Here is a 17658-nt window from a genome sequence, read left to right on the forward strand (position 1 = left end):
ACCCTCAACCCTCCATTCCAAAAGCCCATCCCACTGAAACTCAACTGCTGCATCTGGAGCCCCCCTGCACCAGACCCCCACCTCTGCACCCAGACCACCCCCCACTGAGCTCTCTGCACTCAAACCCTCACCATGAGACCCACCCCCCTGCACCTCCCTGAGGCCACACATCCAGAACCCCACCCAGTTGCACCAGACCCCCCCACCCCACCAAGCCCCACTCCCCCAGGCCCCCCTGCTGAGACCCCACACCCAGACCCACCCACCTTCACCTGGAAGCCTCTGCAGTCCCATTGCTCCTGCACCTAGAACCCCCCAATGAGCCTCTGTGCATCCAGATCCCCCCACACCTAGACCCCTCACTGAGCTGCCTGCACCCAGATTGTCCCACACAGAATTCTCTCACCCCACACCTGGATCCCCCCCACACTGAGCCCCTCCACACTTGGATCTTGCCTGGTTAAGTCTGCCCGCCCCACACCTGGTGCGCCTGGTGCAGAAGGGCAGGGCCCCAGTGTGTTTCTGGGGCAGGCCCAGGCCTTGTGCTGTGTCAGAGGCGGGTGCAGCCTCACCACTGAGTCCGTGTCCCCAGGGTGGGAGGTGAGGAGGCTGCAGGGTGATCTCCCACCTTCATGCAGCCTGTGCTCCCACTGCCATGCTGCAGTCTCCGTATTTATTTATTGACAAATAAAACTTGCAGAATTTTAAAATATTGTACACAGAATTTTTAATTTTTTGGTGCAGAATTCCCGGAGGAGTAAAGTGCAGCCCATGAAGGCTACAGGTCCCAGAATGCAATGCAGCATCTTGATCTGGGCAGCCTCTGTTGAAAGCATCACATGCTGGGACATATAATCTGCATGGACTACACTTCTACGATTGCAGCAATCTTAGGGGCAGCCCTGCAGCTCCTGGCAGATTGCCAATGCAGCCCTTGATTGGACCAAGGGGCCTTATTTAGGTGCCACTGGGTTATCCCTTCGGGCTTTACCTCCACATCAGACACCTTCATGCGAGTGCCCTCTTTGCCCACAAATATGTCATCGATGTCCACGAGGATGTAGCGGTCAAGAGTGAGGCAGAGGCGCTTGCCAGTCAGGTAAGCAATGGCGTCCACAAAAACAAGTTTGTGCAGCCAGAAGTTGAGGTTATTTCCAAAGAGGACCCGCTGGATCCTGTCATGCAGACCCAGGTCCTGCACGACAGTGGCATGCAGTGCTTTGTGGGTGGCCAGATGAGGAATGGATTCTGAAGACTTTGTGCTGGCCAAGAGCACAGGCTCATAGGTGCTGTGGTTTGATTGGAACACAGTCCAGTCGTCACCAGGCAGGGGACCCTGCTCCACCTCGTTGGCCCGAGTGATGTAGAGCAGAGGGGCACTGGGGTTGATGTGATAGTCCCGGAGCCCTAGGTTAGAGTGTAGGAAGAGGGGGAATCCCTTGAGCTGAGCACTGAGCAAGCTGTTCTCATTGGCTTTGAAGAACCCTATAATCCCCACTCCATACTCCACACAGTATTTGTCCAACAGCTCCCGGTTCCAAGCATCTAGGTTCACATATTTAAGGACATTCTCATAGATGATAAGAGCATAGCGGCCCCTGTCCTTGTCTGTCAGGGTGGGCATATCCCCCTTGCCAGGGGCAATCTCTGTCCTATATTTAAACCGGCTGGATTCCAGGATGGCCACAATTTCCTGCCCCAGCTGGGAGTAAATGCTTTCCACAAAGACTAGCACCACAGGCTCAGTGCGCGAGGTGTCAACGGATTTGGTGAGCCTCCAACTGGCCTGGGGTGGGATTGGGACCCTGTGCTGGTTGCTGCAGTCGCTGAAGGGCAGGGGCAGTGGCTCCTTGATTTTGGGGCTGTTGGTAACATAGTAGGCCAGGAAGCACATGGAGATCAGGCTGAAGGCAATGAGCACCAGGATCAATCTGTGGAGCTCCAGCTGTCGCACGTGCCGCACCACTTTCCACAGCTGAATCATGGTGAGGCGGGCGGCCCACCCCCTCCTCAAGCTTTGCACTCAAGTCGTCCTGGAGATCTCCAGCGCCACCGTGGCAGCACCCAGCGGCAGCTCGCGAACAAGAAACAGTGGCTGCAGAGCGAGGGAAAACTAAAGCGAGCAGCTTCTAGACTAGACTCCCAGGGATCTGCCATTTATCTCAAGTAACCATGGTCCTCAATTCCCATCGCTCCTCCGTCTGCTGCCCCCTCCGCCACTCCTCTCTCTCAGCCAAGTCCTAGAGAGGACGGTGTGCTTATAATCGCCTTTGTTTCCAAGCCCAAATCAGTCAGCCATCCTGCGTGCTGTGTGTGAAGCCGGGGAATCCCACCTGGAGTCTATTCCTCAGCTAGCCGCTTGCCATTCACATGATGGCACCTTCTGGCTACACCTGCAATTAAAGAGAGAGAGAGAGAGACTTTCAGTAAGGCTACAGGGATCAGAGGGGCTGGGGTAGCAGGTGGGCATGGAGTCAGTGGAAGGGCAGTCACAGATCAGACCAAGCTGCTGGTGGTAGGAAATGCACCATTAGTAAAGGAATTCAGATGAGCTGGGGATTGATTCTGTTGGGCTTTCTAGGAAGGGATCTGCAGGGAATAGAGATGGTGCTGTTCCCTCTTCTGGGATTCTCACACACTGTGATGCCAGAAGCCTGCAGCATTTGACGTCCCCTACCCCTCCTTGTACCATCTATGGCACTGGGCACAAGAGAGGAATCCCCTCTTACCCAAGCCTTCCTCTCACAGCAGCATCACTGGCCCTCACTTCCCCCCTTTTAACCTGCTCTTGTCATAATAATGTCCGTCCCCTCTCCTCTCCTCCCTTCCCACCGTTGCCTGCTTCCTTGTGGACTCTAGGGCTACTGCGGTCCCCACTCCCAAGGGAAAGCCTCTCCAATTGCAGCTAGCTCTCTCGCTCCTCCACCCTTGGAACGACACCATCCCATGTTCCCTGGCTCCTGCTTCGTGAGGCTGCCCTGATTCCCACAGGAGACCCTGCTCCTCCTGAGCTCTCAAGCTAATGCCTTCTCGAGTCCTGAGGGACGCTGTCATTTTAACAACAGAGGACATGTACTCCCCGTGTGCACACCGTGAGCTATAAAAGGCAAAGGCAGGGACAGCAGTTTCATTTTTATACATGAGGAGGGTGCCCAGCAGTGATTCCTTTCCCCAGCATAGGAACTCTGATGCTCAGGTGAGTCGTCCAGCTTTCATTTAAACATATACATACTCAGCCAGTGACATGTGCCTGACTGACAACCTTGGAGACTAGTGATCTACCTAACAGGATCCTTGATGCATCACCAAACCTTCCCATGGTACCAATGTGCCTCATATACTGATCTGGAGGCCCTCCCCAGGGCACCTCTAAGGATGAGAGGGGAGTTCAATCAATCTTTGGTCTCTGCTGAGACTGCCAACAAGGTCAATTAGTGCCAAGTGACTGGATGGTGATGGGGAGGGAACACCTGCTTACATCTCCCACTTCCCGCTCCATTTTACATACACCACTAAAGAGCATCATGCCATCTTTCAGTCCCACACAGCCTGGGTGCATTTGGGCCAGGTTAAAGCTGTATATCTCATTACTGATCACCAGCTCTCCTGTCATTTTTATACCAGCAGCCTTGTTTCACCACATGCTGTTATTTTTATAGGAAAAGATCCCCACAAGGACAGACAAGCACCAATCCTTCCAAGATGCAAACACCAGGGAACTTACAAGATCTGCCCTGATTTCAAAATCACTGCTTCTTTCTCCTTGCCAGAAACACGGTTACCTAATGCAAAGCAGCTTCCCAGGAACTCACAGGAGCACATGGGTCTCACTCCCTCTCATGCACACCCACCCCTTCCCAGCCAGGCAGATGCTGAGCAAGCACCAGGGCCCTGTCACAAGGAAGTACCAGATGTCCCACACAGAGTTAGTCACATGTTCACAATGAGTTCTTTCTGAAAGTCACAAATAAATCCAAAACACATAGATGCACAACACACACACAAACATTCCCTCTTCACCCTATGCAACTGGCACAGCACGTCACAGCTGTTTCCCAGCAACAATGAGAAGAGAAATGAGGGGCTGCTGAAGTGGACCATTCAGCACCTTTTCCTTGTACCTCCCTCTTTTTAGCCTTTTTGCTGTGATTTTTATTATTCTAATGTACTTGTAATTTGATTAGCCCTATTTGTCTCTGATTGTAAAACAGACACAGGGCCTGTTTATCAAAGAAGGGCTTTAAAATCAAATGCCACCAGAGAAGAAACTGCTCATGATTAAAAGATGCTGACTTTGTAATGTGCATTTCGCAATAGAAAAAAAACTACATCAGAGAAAAGATCAATTCACAGCTGGGACCAAAAGTCAAACTGTAAAGGTTCCCACCAGGTTACTTTCTAAGCTCCAGGTATTACTTGAGACAGAGATGACAAAGCAAGTGGGTTGTGATGTAAATATATAGCACCACCATCTTTTACCTGCGGAATGGGGTCAGAATGCTCTTTACTATCATTAAAATTCACAATGCCTTTTGATCTCAGCTCATCGAGGCAGGGACCACTTTTTTGCATACGTCTGTGCAGTGGCTAACACAGTGAGGCCCCAAACCTGATAGAAGACATACTTTACACAGGGGAAACTGAGGCATAGCAAGGGTGACTTGCTTAAGGCCACAGTGGAAGGGTCAGGACTAAGAGACCCAAGAATCCTGCTTCCCCATCTCCTGCTGTAATCCTGGACAGCCCTCTTCACTGACAGAGCTGGATTTGGAAGTCCAGCCCAGCCAGCGGGAAGGTGCTGCATTACCTTCATCACAGACATACTGACTATTTTTGAAAGCCTGGATTCTAGATAAGTATACTGTGGGGGGGCTCAGCACCTCTGAAAATCAGGCTCTTAAGTGTCTCAAAGTTAGACATCCAAAAATGCAACACCAAAACTCACTGGCCCTGTTTGAAAAACACTCAGGAAAATGACTTTTCTCCCTCCACTGTGAGCCTTCCTGCACTAACACTGCAAAGGGGGCCCCAGCACCATCACCCTCTTGTTTGGCACCAGAACTCTGGAGGTACTTTACATTAAATGGAATAGCACTGAAAGGAGCCGGTGTTCAAAAAAGGGAGGACAGTAGCTGGACAGAAAGAGCCAATGTGCTATGTTCTTTCTATCAGGGAAGTTCCTGCTCTATAGTTGGGTCTACCAGGCATTATAACCCACATGTCAATGGGCATTAATTGCTATGAGAAACGCCCTTTACTCTGCTTACACAAATGAACTTCCAAGCCCACTTGGGGCCTTGGATACTCAATCCTGCCTGTGAGAAGGGGTTTTAGGACTGAGAAGCCAACTGCATACCACAGAGCTCACCTTTTCCTCATCCCCCTGCCTTGGGCTGCCAGGGGACACACATCATCTCCACATACATGGCACAGGAGGTTCTTCTTGCAAGGATGGCTTTAAGAAGAATGTAAGGAGGTATTTGTAAGCCAAGGAGCCCATGGGCTGGGCATAGAGGTTACCAAATAAATGCTGATTGGACAGAATTTGCAACCCAGAGGCTACTATCAAGGAAGATCCACCAGTGCATCCTCAAAAAACAGCCTGGAAAGCAGCACTAGTTCACTTCCCTGATTCTATTTACCCATCTATTCACCCTCCCCTGTCAGTGCTGAACCGTGTGTCTCTACAGCACAGCACTATACCTTCAGTCTTCTGGTTACACTTCTCAAAAGGAGAACTGCAAGACAACTGGATTGTTCTTTTTAAAGCTGGGGTGACCTGGGATTTAAGCTAGCCTGCTGCACCTGCAGTGCCCAGCTGAGGGGCACGAGGGAAGGATACCCCCTGTACTGGGGACTTCTGAATCATGTGAGTGTCTGGATAACAATGACTCCATTCAATGGTCCAGCGACGCTCCCAAACAAGCCCCCATTTGTTACATGGGTGAGCGCAAAAAAAACAAATTAAAAAGAGGCCTGTATCAAATCGCTGCTCAAGAATCTGTCAGCTCTGATCTCTCTAACAAGGCCTACCAGCCAGAGGGCATGCCAGCTGGCACACCCTGCACTGAGCTCTTTGGGGACTGCTTCAGCTGGTTTAGTTAAGAAAAAAAAAAAACCCACAACAAAAATTACATCAGAAATGGTGAGGGAGACATCTAGCCGCCACCCCTACCCAAACTGCAAAGCCCAGGCTGATTTCCAGGAGGAGGAATTAAACAGTTCCTTCTTACGGGAGAAGAAATTACCTATGTGGTGGGTCAAACTCATGAGGCTCTAACACTTCAGAAATATCAAGTTCATGGAGAAGTCAGGGTCTGTTCCAATCTGGGTGTAAGTTTGCCAAGACCGCTTGATCTCAAAAGGTATGGAAGCAGGAGGTCAGAATGTGCAGCCAGGACTAAAAATTACATTAGTCCAAGGTCCCAGCCTCACTGTGTTCAGTCCTGCCACAGAAGCGCTGCTAGATGAATGCGCCAGTGACAATTTTAAGGTCAGCTATCACCAAGGCTAAACCAAATGCTTTGTACCACTTTGAAGCTAAGATTCTCAATTCCATAGTGACACACAGCATTAATGTTGAATTTCAGCTGTTTGTGAAATAAGAAGTACTAAAATCATATTGCTACTGTAGTAGTATAACAGCAAGATAGTAATCAGAATGATGTGGTTTTAGATCTGCTACGCAACCATCTGCAAAGGACTGGAAATTATTTTGTGGGATCAGTCCAAAAGCGTTCAAGACCAGTACATGTTCCTAAGCCGTGACTCTGAACCAGTGATCAGAAACAGAGAAGGTCAATCTCCACATTGAGGTGCACAGAAACTGGAACCCATCTGGGATTCACAGTGTGTCCAGAGACAGGGGAAGTATTGAAAGTCTGATAATATCAGCAAGAACTCCTGTCATGTAGAGGACCCACCTTCTGACTGCACTGCAGAAGGCTCACTGCCCTAGGAAACAACTTTTCTGGTGCAACATTCTCCTCCCTCCCCCATTAATCACCATCTAATGGATTTCTAGATGCCACAATGGCAGGCTCCTCTCCTTTGCCACAAATGACTCCAGTTCCATGCTCTCCTCCCTATACTTCCTATGCAACAAGAGCTGCTCTGGACACCAAAGACAGCACAAACTGGTTTATACAGTAGTTACAGAAGGAATCTAATTGATTTTCTCGTCTATTCCATTCCACCTTAATACACCATCTCCCAGGAAACACCACATTTCCTTTGTAAGAAGCAGCATTTTTTTAAAGTAGAAATTCCAAATTCTTGGTGCCATCAGGATAAAAACAAAACAAAAGTACCTTGCTTGTCAACTCCATAGTGGAGCAAAACTGTCAGACACCCCTGCCTCTCCACTCCTCTACAGCTGTATCAGCACTAGGATCTGGAACTACCTGACAATGGTTACCAACCATGCATGGCTCCGCCTCTCCTGTGGCTGTGCAGCGTCTGGTCACTAGTGTAGACAGGGCATGTTTAGCTCCAACTGCAGAATGAGCAGTCAGCCCTTGGGTAGGCAGGAGGCTGATTACTCTTTGTGGGACAGGTAATGAGCCTGGTGTGGCCTCTGTATGCTATGTGTTCAAACACAGCTCATTGTGGGGGTGAGGGTGGAGCCATAACTGACACTCATTGCCAGCTAGCGCCAAAGTCTTGGATAGACAAGGCCCAAAGAATGGAGAGCTCAAGCAGGAGATCAGCTCCGGCAAGAAGCATCAGCAGTTGCTGCCCTGACAGACGCTGAGACAAAGTCAAACCAGTTTTGTGATCTGCCTGGGTGAGTCACCCTGAGGAGATAGGCCTCTTCTGGCAGGGATCCAGGGTAAGTGGGAAATCTGCCAGCTGGCCGACAAGCCCGAAGGCATCAGCCTGAAACACAAGGAGAAGGGCTGGAAGAGGAGATAGCAATTACTTCTCTTCAGACAGGTGTGTAACTTCACACCCTCTGCATTAGCACAGCCTGCATTAACTCCGCCCAGTGCAGAACTGAAGGGAACTGAGCAGTAGCCTGGAGCTCAAGTCACGCTGCCAGATCTCTGAGATGCTCGCTAAGCTGCAGCAGGGCAGCTCCGAGCTATCTGCCAGGGGTGCGGCTGCACAGGACCCCATGATTCCCGGGGGCCCTGGCTGTCAGCAGCTCCTTCCAGCACACTCTTCTGACCTCCCATTCCCATGACTGGCACCCTGATCCAAGCCACACACTCCTCCTGGCTTAACCCCACTGACAAGCACTCCAATGCCATCCTCCTAGGTGTGAAAAACCTTCCTGATAAGCACCTTCAGCCAGGCCAGCTGTCAACCCAGCCCCCACCAACCTGCTACACTGATTGCCTCTATGGTGTCGCTACACCTAATCTAATCTACAAAACTAATAAATTTGTTAGTCTCTAAGGTGCCACAAGTACTCCTGTTCTTTTTGCTACACCTAGAGTGGACCTGACTCATCTTCCTAGGCCCAGGAATTTCAGACTGTTGTATGCACTGATGTGCCACTGGGCTTGGCTGTCAGCACAAGCCCCTACCTGTGTCGCACGAGCTGGGAGGGGAAGGCAGTCTGTCCCCACCTGGCATCCCAGATGCACAAATCAGAAAACAAAAGAAACCTTTACAAACAAAAATCAGATACTGCAGCATTCAGCAATTTTGAGTGCTACCTACCCCAGTGAAAGGAATGCAAAGAGGCAGCTTGCCAGCTACACACACTGGCTGTAATGAAAAGGAGAGTGTGTGTGTGTCCTGGCAAAGCAAGTGCATGGAAAGGTCAGTGCTCTCAGCAGCTGAAGTGACGTAACTGCTCGGTGGCTGACCAAGCCCTGAAGTTAGAAAGAAGCGGGATTTTCCTCACAGCTTAGGAGTCACAGGTATCCAAGTGGAACCTTCACTTCCTCACCTCATACTTGCCAGAGCTCTCACTTCAGGATATTAGCCCATTCCAAAGGCTTTATCCCTTTATTCTGGTATTAGCTTCCCTTCTCTCCTCTGCCCTTCCTCACACTCTCAGACCCCACACCAACTGCTTGGAGTGGTGGGGAGGAGGAAAAATGCACTGGCTCCTTGTTCCCCACACAAAGACAGAGCAGTGAATGATGCTCCCTGCCCCACCTGAATGATGAGTCAGGTCCCCCCAAACTTGGGATATTTCCACATTAAGCACAGGTTCCCCAGTACACTAGCCATCAACCCAAATTCTTTACCATGTAAAATCCCTCTGGTTTGGACATGAGCACTGGAAATAGCTGCTGTGCCTTCAGCACTAGATATGGACAAGGATCTACCCTCCATTCCCTAACACGCCTCTCTGCCACCACTCAGACAGAAGACTGGTGAAGAGAACAAACATCTCTCTCTGCAACCAGTCTCTGACAGATAACCTAACCAGGCAGGGAGATGCAGCAAGCACCAAATACGGGAGCTCATCAGACCCGAGGTGTCTCAATCGCAATACCCGCTGGAGCATCCAAAATCAGGACCATTTTCGAAAGTTTGGCTCTAAATAGCCATGAGACCAGTCCAAACGTCTTACAGCTTTTCCCTTTGCTTTGAGTATTTCCTCTTAAAATCCTGTCTTTAACCACCAAGATCAAGCCTAGATTGTGTTCTGTCTCTTATACGTCCCTGCTGAGGGGCTGTGCCTTGCACCGACCCTGACAGAGGGACTCCAGGATCTAATATGTCTTTCCCATCTTGAACATCTTGGTGCATACAACAGTAGGAATCAGTAATATCAGGGTAAGAACTGTCGCACTGAAATCTCCTGTGAGATAGCAGAGGAAGAAAGCTCCAGCAGAGGGTGAAAACCACCAGAGAGGCCTCCATGCTTACCTGTCCTTGTGGTTTAAACCTTGCAATTACAAGGGAGCCACAATTGCTTAGGTTTGCAAAAGAACAAGTTGCATGGCTGTGTACCAAGGCTCCTTCCCGCCTGCCAGGGCTGGCTCGCATGAATGGAAAGCTTCCAGCAGACAAAGCACACAGTTAAAGGAATGTTTGTCCTACCATTCGGTTCTCGATGGACAGACCTCCAGCTAAGCACACAGCTCCCCGATCCCTTTGGGGCACTGTTAAATATAACCTGAAATATAAAAGGAACCACATCCTGAGCCCAAGCAACCCCAGCTGCCATTCCATGGGATGTTCATGTGCTTTCCAAGGTCTCTCCTAAGGGAAGAAGGGTGGCCACCCTGGAAGCCCCATCTGTGGAAAGATGTTAGGGTTCTATGGCCACTCCCTTGGTCAACTCCCCAACAATATCTACCCCATACGGGTCTAGGGGGCAGGCAGGTGGGGGCCAGCTCAGGGGAATGAATCAACCCAGGTCTGAGCTACAAGGGGGACCTTGCACTTGGAGGACAGTCCAAGGCCTAGTTATGAAGGGGATCAGTCTGGGCCCAGCTATAGCGGTGTCTGGGACACAAAGGGATGCAGTGTAATTGATCAAACTTGAAAAGTGGCGTGGAGCCAGTATCATTAGTCATTGCTAAATCAAGCAGCAATTTCAAGCCCCAATCCATTTGCTTATGTCCCAAACCCCGTTAAATAATGCATTGGGATTTGATACACAAAATGCACATTCTTTGGCAGGTTTCGCTATCGCAGGATAGCTCTTCATATTATCCAAAGAAATACACACATTTGGGAGCGGACAAAATATCCTGTCTCTCTGGCTGTTTGTTTTAACACATGACAAACACCAAGTTTCAGAGCCTGGTGTCTTTATTTCGGCAGCTGGAAGAGCTAACACAAGAGCCCTGGGCTCCACAAAGGAAGACATTCCCTGCCTCTGTGGAAGTGGAGATGTTCTGCAGTGGGCAATCTCAGTATATGCAGGAGGAAGGGTGATAGAGAAAGACATAACTAAATTCTAACATATGGCTGCAACAGACCATCAGGGACACATCAGTTTCGTTCCTGGAGAGGACTATCCAATCCACCCCTTGCAGTGGGAAAGGTGGGCCAGAGTTCTAGCATCTCTCAAGGAAAAGCACTTGGTCCCTACTCAAGGGACCAGACACCATCTCTTGATGCTGAGACTCTCACAAAGTATCATCCTATCTTTAACCTTCCTCTTTGGGGGAAGGTACTGAAAAGGATAGCAAAGCAATTTTGGTAACACCTGGAGTACTCAGATATCATTGATTCCAGTTTGCTTTAAGCCTGGGTATGGTCTGGAGTCTGCACTGGTTTCACTGGGTGACAATACCCTGATGGTGATGGATGTATAGCAAGACACAGCCCGGTTGCAAACAGCTTACACTCCAAATTAAGACAAAATGCAGTGAGCGGGTGTTACAAGGAAGGGAAGGGAAGGGGTGAGGATGACCACAGTTATGGTGACAGGAAGGTGAGTTACACGGACTTAGTCAGGCAAGCAATCTGCAGGCGTGAGGGGAGTTTGGATTCTTTAAAGATATAAACAGATGAGAGACACTGAATGTCATCAGTAATCTGCTGCCTTGCCTGTATCAGTTAGGGGCATTATTTCAGAAACATGTTGGGGTGGGTGCAAAACTGTTAGCATATGTGATTATACTAGATCCTGCAAAGTTGGCGGGGGGGGGGGGGGGGGGGAGGGAGTAAAGCATACAGACTTATGAAAAGCCAGTGGGGGACAAACCAAAGTTGGGGGGGCAAATACCTCCTCCTTGCCCCTTAGCAAATGGCACCCCTGGTATCAGCTGCCCGTTTTTCACAGGCAGCATGGCAGAAGTGAGTCTTGAGGAAGGATCTGGAGGAGGACAGCATAGCAGCTTGGGGAAGAGGCATGAGAGACAGTGCGAATGCGCCTGCTGGAAGACCAGGCATATGGGTAATAGAGAGCTGGAAGCTATTGTTAAATTTGTCTTCCTCTATGTGGGTGGAATTATTTCATCTTTCAAACCATCTGCACTCATAATCATTAAAAAAAATATCACAGCAATGCAGGCAAACACACAGTTGCTCCCACAGTACAAGGTTTGCCTTACCACCAGCTTTACTCCTACTCCCTACAAAAAATCCAACACCCCCCTTTTACGAATGAACGCCCACCACACAGAAAGGTCCTGTGCTTAGACACTACTTAACCAAGGGTAGATAAAAATCATGATTTAAAAACAATAAATAAAAGTGATGGATTTTAAATTTAAATAATGATTTTTATTTAAAATTGATTTTGTAATTACATGTTGCTAGCTCTTCATTTTCTTCACATTTTACAGACTTTAATTGCCCAAGTGGGTGTTTTGTCCTTGTTTCTTTAATTAACTAACGAACAGCAAGTAGAATTTTTGATTACACCTACAGATGTTTTTTCTACTGTGAAATTTCACATTTAAAATGTTGCCCTATGCTAAAAAGACAAGTCCAGGGCCTCATTAATGTCATTACTATGAGAACAACAAAAACTGAATCACAAAACTCTCAATAGCCCATACTATATTTGTTAATCTCTAAGGTGCCACAAGTACTCCTCGTTCTTTTTGCGGATACAGACTAACACGGCTATCGCTCTGAAACCTTCCACAAGTCAAGCAGCTTTGATACTGTGACCAGGCTTTGTTCCTCCATCAGCCTTTGCATTTCCTAATACACTTGGTTAAAGGACAAACAGCCTAAATAATTTTTACTGTTAATTCTGAAGCAATTTTATTTGGAAGATTTTATGCCACTAAGAAAAAAAGTTCTTAATAAAAGTACAATTGTAGCCTGTGATGTTGAAAGCAATTAAACATATGCTTAATTTTAACTTTGAAGTCAATGGGGCTATTCATATGAGTACACTTACATACCTGCTTAAATGTTCCCAGGTTCCTTAATTTTCAGTATTTGTTTTTTTGCCTATGGTAGTTTTGTAAATTCAAGTAAGATACCCTGCTAGCAGTGGCTTAACTAAACCACAAAAAACACAGTATTTACGGCTTAGTTTATTATAAATTTAATCAAACGGCAATAACACACATTTTCAAATTAATTTTAAAAAGCCTCAACCTGATGTAAATCAAATTATTTAAATTGCCCTGCACTCGACTCTGGATTGGGGAGGGTCGGAGAAGCTGGAAAACAGAATCCCTCCACAGACAGGGAGGCAGATTTCAGCCTTATTGAGGAAGACAAAACTCCAAGACCCGCTAGAGAATGGAACCAATTGGTGTAATTCTAGACTTTGTTTTCTTCAGCATGTAAAATACATACGAGCTGACAACTGCACCCACCATTTGAATCCTGATATCCAAGCAGCTACTGCAGAGTGATTACACCAGTATAGTGGGTCTCATGCTCTTCCTTGAATTTTTTCAAAGAAGAGACGTATTCCAGAGTGTAGAAGATGGGAGTTCATTCTGCACAAATATCTTAATAACAACGGACTCTTATGTTTACATTGTATCTTTCACTTTAAAGAATCCCAAGCATTTTGTACACTATAAAGAACAGTCATACACAGAGAAATCTCTACATTCACCACTAGGGCCTTGTCTACACTAGAAACAGCAACTGTCACCACCAGAGGAGCAACGGTATTTGGGTCCATGTGTTTTTACCACTGTGAATACACCTGAACCCTGTCTATACTAGCAACCTAGAGGCTGGCAGGTGCTATAATACCGGTACTAATTTTACTCATGTAGCAATTCCCTTAGGATGAAACATGGCAGCTGTTTAACAGCACACAGACAACAGTACATGACAGTTTAGTGAAGAACACTGCACTCAAATAAAACTGTAAGGAGAATTTACTACTAATCATGTATACAGTGCTTAAAATGTACACAATGCTCTACAAAACCAAGTCAGAAGTGCTCCCTGCCCTGAAACACTTACAGTCATAGATAAGAGACAAGATCTGGAACAACAGTAATGAGAAAGGAGCATACCGAGTGATTATTGGTCAGGAAAACAAAGTGGGAACAGTTGCTGGAAGGAGACAGAGGGTTTGGCAGAGAATAACAGAGACTGTTCTAAGCAAAGGAGGAGCACAAAAAAAAGGTGCAAAGGGGAGAGTAGGAGGAGATGAAGGGAGCAACAAGAAGTGAGAGAGGGGAAGCAAAGCACAGAGGTAAGCTAGGAGCAACTACTCAGGGAGGCAGAACACTGTTACAAGAGACGGAATTTACCCAGGACTATAGTGCTAGATGCCCTCTTCTTTATAAAATAAATAAATAAATAATCACATCACAGGTTCATTAATCAGCACAAGACGGGTGAAAGCCTAGACCAGGGGTAGGCAACCTATGGCACGTGTGCCGAAGGCGGCACACAAGCTGATTTTCAGTGGCACTCACACTGCCCGGGTCCTGGCCACCGGTCCAGGGGGAGGATCTGCATTTTAATTTAATTTTAAATGAAGCTTCTTAAACATTTTAAAAACCTTATTTACTTTACATACAACAATAGTTTAGTTATATATTATAGACTTATAAAAAGAGACCTTCTAAAAACGTTAAAATTTATTACTGGCATGCGAAACCTTAAATTAGACTGAATAAATAAGACTCGGCACACCACTTCTGAAGGGTTGCCAACCCCTGGCCTAGACTGTTTAACATCTCATCTGAAACACTGTTTCCAGCAGCAGTTCCCCTATCACCTTTCAGGGCCACTGTATTCAGTACTGACTCGGGAAGGAAACGTGAAGCCTGTTAAAAATCACCAACTCCTGCAGTTGCCTAGATGGAGCTTGCGGGGTGGCTTCCCATCCAAGTATTGACCAGAGTCTGTGCGGCTTGGCTTGTGTACCTGGCACATTCACAGCCCAAAGGGGTATGTCTAGTAGAGCTGGGTGAAATTTTTCAACCAAAACTTTTTTGGGGTGAAAAATGCAGATTTGGCTAAACCGAAACATTTGCTGAATTTGTGTTAATTTCACCAAACTGTTCCTATAGAAATTCTCAAAAAAAGTCAATTAATTTCAATTAAGTTTTTCGTTTTTGATCCAACACATTATTATCATTATTAATTATTATTATTATTTAGTTATCATAGTTCCTACAAACTCCAGTCATGGCCAAGGAACCCCTGGGGCTCAGTGCTGTACAAACACAGAACAAAAAGACAGTCCCGCCTGAAATGAACTTTTCTTTTTTGAAATTCCCAGTGAATCAAAACATCCGTTATTCTCCCTGCTCTAGCATCTGTGTTCATCAGCGTCTCTTGCCAGAGATGCAGCATTTGGGGAATGAGAAATAAGTCAAAAAGAGTGCACACATGCAAAGAAACTGCCTAACTATGGTCTCCCAATGCTCACTGCCAGTCCAATGGTAGCGCATTTCCTATGGCGAGAGAATCAATTAATCATTGAGTGGTATCACAGCCACATTTTATAGATCCCAGGCAAAAACTATGTTGAGTTGGAGTTATGGTTAAATATCAGCTATTTTATTAAAATATGCTATTGGAATGATGAAAATATCCTAAATACAAGTGTTACAAATCCAGGAATTTCAGAGTCAAGGTTAAAACTTAAAAGAAATCCAAACATATTAAAGGTATGGAAATTATTTCAGTAACAGCATATACAGACTCTTCAAACTTGCCATATAGCTAAAAATCATTGAACCAGGGTCGGATTAACTTTTTGTGGGCCCGGCGCCAAACATATTTGTGGGCTCACCTGGGGAATGATTGTAAAAGGGGCCGGGGGTAAAAGCACAGTGGGGCAGGAGCTAGGGTTGGTCTCTGGAGCAAGGGAGGGGTCAGGAGTAAACTGCAAGCGCTCCAGGACTGGGGAGGGGGTAAACAGGATCCCCCCCCCCGCACCTGCCCACATAGAGCGGGTACCTACCTGGTTCTAGCCCATTCTCTTTGTCTCTCTCTGCACTGAGCTGTCCCTCCTCCCACAGCAGCAGGACAGATTCTCTTCCAGCCCTCTGGGGTGGGTGTTGGGAGTGGGAGGAGCGGAGGCTAAATGTGGTTACTCCTATAACTGGACATTTAGTTTCCAGTCAGCACTGCTAACCGGACACTCAGGTCCCCTTTTCTACTGGAGTTTCCAGTCTAAAACTGGATACTTGGCAACAGGGGTGCCAGAAAAGCCTGAAGGGGGGAGAGGGGCAAGCAATAATTTTTAAAAGAGGGCTAAGCCTTAAGGTGGGGGGGGGGAAGGGGTGGGTGGGCTAGGAAGTGGAGAGGAGCTAGTGGGTAGGGCCGTGTCTGCTGTACTGCCCAGGTAAGTTGGAGACTGTGGGGATCAGCTGACACAGTATCCAGGGCCGGTGCAAGGATATTTTGCACCCTAGGCAAAACTTCTACCTTGCACCCCCAGCCCCGAGCATCGCTTATTATAAATTTTCAAAAATGAATACAGTGGAGTCACATCTTACGCGGCGGTTACGTTCTAAGGTCAGCGCGTAAGAGAAAAATTGCATATAGTGAAAATTACCATAAACTACAGTACACACAGTATACACTAGAACAGGGGTCCTCAACCTATGGCATGCATGCCAGAGCTGATTTTTTTTTTTTTTTAATGGCAGGTTGTGGGTCCCAGCCACCGCTGAGCCTGCTGCCGGCCTGGGGTTCTGTTCACTCAGCTGCCAGCTGGGGTCCCAGCCAGCGACTCCGCTCAGCCTCCTGCTGTTCACCCAGGCTGGCAGGAGGCTGAGGGGGGCCGGTGGCCAAGACCCTGGCTGGCAAGGGGCCGGCAGCTGGAACCCCAGATCGTCAGCAGGCTGAGCAGGGCCGGCGTCCGGGACCCCAGACTGCCTGCGGGCTGAGCTCCTCAGCCCGCTGCCGTTCTAGGGTTCCATCTGCCGGCTCCTGCCAGCCGGGGTCCCAGCTGCCCGCCCCGCTCAGCCTGCTGCCAGCTGGGGTCCTGGCCGCCGGATCCACTCAGCCTCCTGGCGGCCTGGGTGAATGGAACCCCAAGCCAGCACGAGGCTGAGCGGCTGGGACCCCGACTGGCAAGGGGCCGGCAGCTGGAACCCCAGACCAGCAGCGGGCTGAGCAGGGCCAGCGGCTGGGACCTCAGCCCGTCCCAGCCGCTGGCTCCGTTCAGCCTCCTGCTGGCCTGGGTGAACGAAACTCCAGACTGGCGGACAGAACCCTGGGTGAATGGAACCCCAGACCATTCACCCAGGCCAGCAGGAGGCTGAGCGGAGCTGGCTGGGACCCCAGCAGGCTGAGCGGGGCTGGCGGCTGGGACCCCAGCTGGCAGGAGCCGGCCCACTGCTGGCCCTGCTCAGCCCGCTGCCGGCTCAGTGAACGGAACCCCAGGTTGGCAGCAGGCTCAGCGGTGGCCAGGACCCGCAGGCTGCCATTAAAAAAAAAAAAAAAAAAAGAAAAAAATCGGCTTGCGTGCCACCTTTGTCATGCATGCCGTAGGTTGAGGACCCGGTTCTAGTGTGTACTGTACTTCATAGTAATTTTCACTATACATGATTTTCCTCTTATGCGGTGACTTTAGAACCTAACCCCCACATAAGATGTGACTCCACTGTAGCGTAAAAAAAAAAAAAAAAAAATTTTGGGCTCCGCTTTTTAGCGCCCCCAAATCTTGGCAGCTGCCTAGTTTGCCTAGTGGTTACACCGGCCCTGACAGTATCGCCAGCCCAGGTGACGTGACAGCCAGTGGTGGATTTAGAGTTAGAGGGCTCCCCCAGCCCTGGGCTCAGCTTCATTTTTGGGGCTCCTCCTTGGGATCCAGCCAAGAAAAAGAACATTCTCTCGTATCTCCCC

At 48.4% G+C, this 17658-nt stretch overlaps 1 protein-coding gene across 3 annotated transcripts in view; it reads right to left on the reverse strand.

Moving 5' to 3' along the window:
• The window catches only part of NDST2 (N-deacetylase and N-sulfotransferase 2), a 192739-nt gene that overhangs the window by 31273 nt on the left and 143808 nt on the right, over positions 1-17658 (reverse strand). For all 3 annotated transcript variants that reach the window (XM_034775787.1, XM_034775786.1, XM_034775785.1), the window contains exon 2: positions 992-2393. In XM_034775787.1, the coding sequence (XP_034631678.1) occupies positions 992-1984 (993 nt within the window). In that variant the 5' untranslated portion in view covers positions 1985-2393. The remainder of the gene's footprint in view (positions 1-991; positions 2394-17658) is intronic.

This window comes from Trachemys scripta, chromosome 7 (genome assembly GCF_013100865.1).
Source record: "Trachemys scripta elegans isolate TJP31775 chromosome 7, CAS_Tse_1.0, whole genome shotgun sequence".
NCBI lineage: Eukaryota > Metazoa > Chordata > Testudines > Emydidae > Trachemys > Trachemys scripta.